Genomic DNA, 7,508 nt, shown 5'->3' with positions numbered 1-7,508 from the left:
CAGGTTGCTCCAAGCCTCATCCAGCCTGGCCTTGAACACTTCCAGGGATGGGGCATCCACAGCTTCTCTGGGCAACCTGTCCCAGTGCCTCCCCACCCTCTCCATGAAGAACTTCTTCCTGATATCCAATCTAAACCTCCCCACTTTCAATTTAACCCCTTTCCCCCTTGTCCTGTCACTCCAGGCCCTTGTAAAAAGTCCCCCCCCAGCTTCCTTGTAGCCCCTTCAGGCACTGGAAGGGGCTATAAGGTCTCCCCGGAGCCTTCTCTTCTCCAGGCTGAACAAGCCCAACTCTCTCAGCCTGTCCCCATGGCAGAGGGGCTCCAGCCAAGCCAGGAAGGTGTGAGGGAGCAGGCAGGTGGACAGTGGGTCTACGGTCATGCCATCGTAGCACGGGGTACGCTTTGTACGCCCGACGCGGGACCTTAAACAAGAAGATAAGGTTGATGTGGCATGTCCTTCGCTTTCTTACCTCTCACTGAGCCTGCACATGTGCACTGCTCTTTTCTTTTTCAGTAATTTCTGGGAGTAACGAGTAAGGCAAAGGATGCGCGTTAACGAGTTAGAGCGAACTGCCGTATCTCTTGGGTTTGGGGTTTTTGTCTTCCCAGTAAAAAACTTTAAATCGAGAAAATACAGGGCAACAGTTGAAACTGAACTTTTGCATATCTGTATTATGTATTACAACAGTCGTGATAGATGAAACACTGACTTCTGAAAGCGGACTGCTTACTCTTTCCAGACGGCTGGTTCAGCACTCTAACACTTGCACGGCGCTGTTGCTGCAGGGCACGCGTTCGTCGGTGCATCTGTAAGCCTTTCGCTGTTGAGAGCGCGTTAATCCCACGTGTTTTCCCCAACTCTAACGTACCCTTTGGTGTGTGACCCTCTCCATTACTGCTGAGATCCGCCGCCTTGTCGTGGAATTCATCGTGAGGCGTGGAGCCGAGTCATTTTTACGGAGAAGGCGGCCGCCTCCTGGGTTGCGGTGGGTGTCTAACGAGGAACTGCTCTCTTGCAGGTGAAGTGGATGATGTACTGGATCGTGTTTGCCTTTTTCACCACTGCTGAAACACTCACAGACATTGTTCTTTCTTGGTGAGTTTCTTGGTGGCGTGGGGTGTTTTCACTGGCGGTGGGTTTTTTAAAGGAGAGAGGAGTAGTGTTGGGATGCGAAGACCAAACGGTCTCTCCTGTAGGAGTTTGGAAAAGCCTGCAGGTGTGTAAACGTTGTGGGTACCAACTGCTGTCGTAGCTGTTTCCTCTCCGGTACTTGCAAACAGGATAGATACAGTGTCTGTAAGAGGATCTTCATCCTTCCAGAACAGATATTATTTTGGAGAAGCTGTCAATGTGAACTGGTAAAGTTGGAGAAACGATGGTTTAAAAAAAAAGAGGGTAGAAGGAAGGGACCTGTCTTGCTTTTCGAGCCCGTTGTAGGGAGGAGCAGATGGGATGCTTGTCCGTGCTCGACTGCTGTTTTGCATGATGAAGTTCTCTTCCAGTAGTGGAGTTGGGGAAGCAGTTTCTTAATCCTTCCAGTGCCGTGTGTCATGTTTGGCCATATGGAGGCCTCCAAAAATGACAAATCATTGTTACATGTCATCCGACTGAATGTTTGGAACGGGATAACTTCCGTTTCTTCATTGCTTTTGTGTTTGAGCTTTGCGCACGTCTCTGAAAGCTGTTCCACCAGTCGGGAGTGGCAGCTGTGAACGAAACGTGAGCTGGCTCCACGTGCCTTACAGAGGTGCTCAGCAGCTTTTCTTCTTCCTGCATGAACTTTGAAAAGCAGACAAAGATCTAAAAAGCTCAAGAGCTGTGGCTTCTTCGTGACCTGAAAATAGGAGTCTCATTCTACTACTAGAGGCAGTAGAAAGTTGGCGTACACTTATTTCAGTCTCTGCCACCGAATCTTCCCAGAGACTTCGCTGGGTGACGGTTGGAGGTGAGCTTTACGTGCTGCCTGCTCTTGTTCCCTTACACTGACCTTCCTTGTGTGCCTCACCTGAGGAGTACCTACGGGAAGGTTTGGAACTGAGCCATCAGCCTTAGCAGGAACTTGAGATTTGTTGAGCTACATAGTTGAAAACTTTGGAAAATGAGAGGGAAAATATGACGATATTAACATCCAGTGGATACTCTGAACACACTTCAGGATGATGAGAGTAGCTGTCAGACTAATTTGGTGTGTTTGCAGGGCTGAGAGATGCCCTGTTTATGGAGTTTTCATGGCTGTGGATGAAAGACTAAGTGAGACTCCAAGAAGGTATGTCCTAGGATTCCAAAGAGGTTCTGCTGTTCTGACCTGATGGATCGATTCCTTTGTTTCTGAGCCTTTATCTTGCCTTTGCTCTTTCTGCCTATGCTGATCTCTGCCGGTTACCTCTGTCTGTCTCTGTGCTGATCTTGATTCCAGTTCTCCCTCTCTCTTTTTTTTTTTTTTCTTCCCCTCTTCCCTCTTTCTCTCAGGTTTCCCTTTTATTTCGAGCTGAAAATCGCATTTGTGATTTGGCTGCTCTCCCCTTACACCAAGGGCTCCAGTGTCCTCTACAGGAAGTTTGTACACCCAACGCTCTCCAATAAGGAGAAGGTACTCGCTGCTTGTTAGACAGTTGGACCTGCCTGGGAGCTGAGTGACTTCTGATGCCGTAATGCCCCAGTGAAAACTGGAACGTGCGAATTGTGCTGCCGGTAGCGGACGTAGAATGATTGTGTCCCTGACAGCGCTGTTGTGCTGCAGCTGACCGAAGATCGTGAGGCGCAGCCGGTAGCTTGCCTAATGCTTAGCAAGCACTTTGCTAACCCAGTGTCATGAGCCCTTGTAGTCGCTGTCAGCAGTTGAGCTCTGTGCATCACAATAGGAGCAGTGCGTTCTGCTGGTTTTCACACTGTCTGTTGCTCGAGCTGCTTTGTTTCAGTGGTTACAATCGGGACGGGGCATACTGTGAGTAAAAGTTGGCTTTTCGAGCTTTCTGTAAGTAGCAGGGAAACTGGTGTGGTCGCTGGCACCTGGTGCTGGTAGCCCGCAAAACAGCGTGTGGGGCTTGGAGGGTGATGGTGGGGAGACTGCTGGGGTCTGTGACGAGGAGCTGAATGCCGTGTTCCGTGTTGCCTTCCAGGAGATCGATGAATACATTACCCAGGCTCGTGACAAGAGCTATGAAACCATGATGCGAGTTGGCAAGAGAGGGTTAAACCTTGCTGCCAATGCAGCAGTTACTGCGGCTGCCAAGGTAACATCATCTTCTGTAACAGGTTTTTGGTGTGCCAGCACCTCGTGCTGCGGGTCTGTGGGAATGAAGGAATGCTGGTGCCTCTTGGCACCAACCTGCTTGTCCTTCTCTCCCTTTTGCCTTGTGGTTAGTCCCATCCTTTGATTTGCGGCAAGTGGAGGGAGAGCAGAATGGATTTTGCTTTAACCTCTTCCCTGCTGGTCTTGGGAGCATGGATTTTTTCCCCTTCTCTTGTTTTTTGGTTTTTGTTTTTTTCCCCAGCATGCTCCCGTGGGGAATAGGGCACCTCTCCTCTTCTGAGCGGTCTCACACATGATGATCTCGGTGAAGGCGAAGTGCCCTTGACCCTGATCTTTATGTGCTCCTAGGGCCAGGGAGTTTTGTCTGAGAAGCTGCGAAGTTTTAGCATGCAGGATCTCACGCTGATCCGAGATGAAGATGCTGTGCATATGCGAAGCCATGAGCCCCAGCTGCACCCCTCCGGTGGGAGACTGCTCGAAACCATTGAGGATTTGGGTACGGAACACCCTGCTGGGCCACTCTGAGGCCTCCTGTGGTGAGCCAGGAGGGGAGGAGGGTTTCCTGGGACTTATCATGCCTCAGAAGGACTACAAGATTCTACATTATCTGGGAGAGGTTTTGTTGTCTTCCCTAGTCCCTTCCCTTCTCCTAACATACCTCTGTACTTTTCGGATTATCATTCTTGAGGATTGTCAACATCTCCTGTTCGCGTGGGCCTTCAGGCTGGGGCATTTTGGGCTTGGTGTGGTTTTTCAAAAGTAGTTGCTAAAGCTTTCTCTCCTGTCCCTTAGCTTCCTGTTACTCCTCAGGAGAGGAGAGCAGTGTGGCACAGAGGTCTAATGGAATGCCATCGGAGACTAGAACAGACCCATCAGATGAAGATTCAGGAGACAAACTTCCTAAACGGACCCAGAGTCTCAAAGCTCCAAAGAAGACGGTGAAAGCTGAGGTGAGCTGGTGTGTAAGTTTTTTCCAGCACAGACATGGGTTTGTGAGCTGCTCTGGAAGGTTCTGGCTTCAGCCTTGGTGCACTTAAAAGCTGTTTGTATAAACTTGGTGATACCGAGTCTTCGCTAGTGGAGTCCTGCGCCAGAGGACGTGCCGCCTACTCGCTCTACTAGTCTTTTCCTTCTATATTTGTTTCCTGGCTGTAAGCCAGGACCCAGCTTTGCTTTCATTCAGGTTTTGTGTTGAAGAGTAGGGCGTGAGGTATTTTTGACATATTTCGTTGGCCATATCCTCTCTCCTGCCTGTGACAGTCTGAATGGGTAATACTCCTGTCACATTTACCGCTGGGACAGCCGCTTGTTTCTCGTCTTCAACACGGCGGCTCCCTACCCTCTTAAACCTTCTTGGACTTGCGCGTGTTAGATACGGGGAAATCACATTTTCCCATCACACACACACCCCATGCCCCCTACCCACCCCCCGGGGGTTGTCTGGAAGTCTGGGTGGCCAGGCGTTGTGGAGCTGTCCCCTCCGCGTGGCCGTGTGATGGTCACAGACAGTGACAGCCATTCACACAGGATGCGAGTTGCCTGTGTTCTCAGTAGTAAAACAAACCGCACGCAGCAACGAAGGCTGTCAGGTCCAAGAGCCATTGTAGCTCAACAGTCTCTACTTCCAGCTGTTGGTGTGTTTGGTAGAATATTCCTTTGGAGGTGCTGCTTTCCAGGTTTTAACTCTTGAATGTTTCCTGTGGTTTGATTTATACGTGATAAATTGCTTCTCCCTTTTTGTGAAGTTGGGGTCCCATTTGCTTGATTCAACTTAGACTCCTGCTTTTATTTGTCTACTTTTATGGAAGATAAAGTGCTGTGTGACTGGCTCACACTGTCAAGCTTTTCCGGCCAAATAGTAACTAATTTGGAGGACAGAGCTGCTTTGAGCATCGTTTGAAGCCGCACTGCTACCCTGATTTTACAGTGCACAGGCCGCTTCTGCGTGTGACGAAGTACTTGCTCTGTATCAGAATTACAGCGCAGTTGAGGTGGGAGGGGACCTCTGGAGATCAGCTGCTCCAGCCCCACTGCTCAGGCAATGCCATCTGGAGCCAGTTTCCCAGGACCACGGCCGGGTGATTCGTGAATGTCCACAAGGCTGGGCACGTCTCTCGGCAGATGCATTTAAAATCAGCCTGGACCCTTTGTAAATTCCCAGGGCTTTCTTTGGAGCTGACCCCTCTGCTTTCTTTTTCTTCCTTAGCATCTTAGACAGGAGCAGGGAAACAAGAGGAATAAAATTTGATCCCAAGCTTCCTAGTGAGGAATTTTTAAAGTGAAATAGTGAAAAGATTGTAACAACTGTTCTATGCTGTTTATTGTGAATACGGAAATTCCTAGAAAGCCCTTTGCAGGAATATTGGCTTTTGTGCGAGGTCTGCTTGGATCTTTGGGTCAGATGTAGGAGTTGTAGGAGGCCTTTGACTGGGACCTCCGAGACTGCCTGGAAAGGCTGGATGTGTCTTAGATCATAAATGCATTCGTCTTGCCAGTGTCTGGAATGAAGGATGCTGGCGTAGAGTTGGCAAACTAGTCCGAGGTGCTTCGGCATCTCTCGGAGAAGCTTTGGGAATGGCAGGCAAGAAGCGGGAGGGCGCTGTGGATGTTGCCAGTTAGACATATCCCTGCGTCTCACTTGTGGCCAAGACAGCGATTTTATCACCCTTTTTATTATGTTTCCCTCTCCCGGTTGCTGTTTGGTGTCACAGTGTGGTGTTTACTAGCCAAAATGACATGGAATGGTTAAACAGCCTTTTGGAAGCAACAGATGGCTTGAGAGGGGTCATCATGTTGTAGTTCTGTGCTCTGCATTCTCGCAGCTCTCCGTTGGGTTAGTTTAACGCCGGAATGTCTGAGATGCCTCTTTTTCTTTCTCTTCAGCTTCCAGTTCGAAGTGTGAAAGCCCGCCCTAAGAAGAAAGCTGCAGGCACTCTTGCTTCTGGCGAGTCGTCCTAAGGAGACGTCCCCCTCCCCATCACCTGTCTGTCCCGGGATTTGCTTGTCACTTGTGGGGGGGAACTCCCCAAAGGAAGGGAGCTGAGATTCATGTACATACAGATACTGCTTTGTAGAGCTCATTCCAAGGCAAGGGGGAAGCTGGGATTCAGAAAACAGAGTAGAGGATGCACATCCTCAGGAATTTTCTCCTTTTCATCTCTCTGTTGGAGGGAATGCTGATATGTCTGTACATAGCCTGTTGCTTTGGAATTCCCACTGTTTAGCCCTAGTTGGGGAGAATCTTTGCTGGAAGAACTGACTAGGGTTAGAGACATCCATTGCACAGAAGCTGGAAAAATATTAGGTACTGGAGTTCCGTAGGGGTGGGTGGCTTCTTCACAGGTCTCCTCTTGCTCTGGGTATCCTTCTGCAGCTGTGTTGGCACGAAGTGCCCACCGTGATTCGTGCTCCTTAAAAATGGGCTGCACCTGGCACATCCACCCCCTCAGCAAAGGTACCGAAGTCCTGTTTGCTGGGTGCTTTGCGACAGAACGGACCAGCTCATGGGAGGGGTGGGCTCGGTGCCCGTTACTGGTACTGGAAGATGGAGATTGGTTTTTACTTTATTTTTTCTGGAAGGTGAAGGGGAATAGTTGAAGAACTAAGCAATGAAGAAGATGTGCTGTTGTGTGCACATGTGGTGGAGTAGATCAGGTATCTGTGAGAGTTAACTCTTGAGAGGGGAAGTTGGGCAGCCGTAAGATTTTGGCTCTTTTTGAAGCTGCTTGAATTTTATTTCAGGTTCTGTTGTTCACTTTGACTCCTGTGAGAGCATCAGAGTGAGGCAAGTCCTGCACAGTGGGAAGAGTTGGCAGGGAGACTGTCCCTTTGCCAGCTGGCAGTTGAACTCTGTGTCATCGTGCTGCTCGTTACTATGGACAAACTCTTTCAGTCTCGCAGACGACCGGGGAAGATCTGGCTCAGTGCAGCTGGCGGGCATACATGAAAGTTCTGGAAGCCCTTATCTCTCAGCTTTAGGAGATCCAGTCCTCAGGGCACGAGAACTGATAAATAGCTGATGCTGGAATTTCACTAATTCCAGGATTCCATATATGGGAATAAAAAGCAGGGAGTAGGGCACAATACTGTGATTAATCAGTCCTCTTGCTTTATCCTACTGCAGCCCTTTTACAGATGTTCTGTCTGACCACGTGCCACATTTATCAACGTCCTGAGACTTGAGCAGTAGGTAACTCCTGGGACAGAACTACTATGAATGTAGAAGGTGGTTGCGGTGCTGCAGGGTGTTTGC

At 49.5% G+C, this 7,508-nt stretch overlaps 1 protein-coding gene across 1 annotated transcript; it reads left to right on the top strand.

Moving 5' to 3' along the window:
* Positions 1-415: 415 nt before the first annotated feature.
* REEP2 (receptor accessory protein 2) lies at positions 416-6,549 on the top strand. Its single transcript, XM_010154444.1, has 7 exons — positions 416-442; positions 1,028-1,098; positions 2,473-2,593; positions 3,123-3,236; positions 3,605-3,752; positions 4,049-4,206; positions 6,140-6,549. Exons 2-7 carry the CDS (start codon positions 1,031-1,033, stop codon positions 6,212-6,214), a joined length of 684 nt encoding a protein of 227 aa, XP_010152746.1. The 5' UTR covers positions 416-442; positions 1,028-1,030; the 3' UTR covers positions 6,215-6,549.
* The last annotated feature ends 959 nt before the right edge of the window (positions 6,550-7,508 follow it).

Source organism: Eurypyga helias, unplaced genomic scaffold (assembly GCF_000690775.1).
Source record: "Eurypyga helias isolate BGI_N326 unplaced genomic scaffold, ASM69077v1 scaffold13116, whole genome shotgun sequence".
In the NCBI taxonomy this organism is placed as follows: Eukaryota; Metazoa; Chordata; class Aves; order Eurypygiformes; family Eurypygidae; genus Eurypyga; species Eurypyga helias.
The sequence above is the reverse complement of the archived record's forward strand: the minus strand, read 5'-3'. Positions and strand labels throughout refer to the sequence as shown.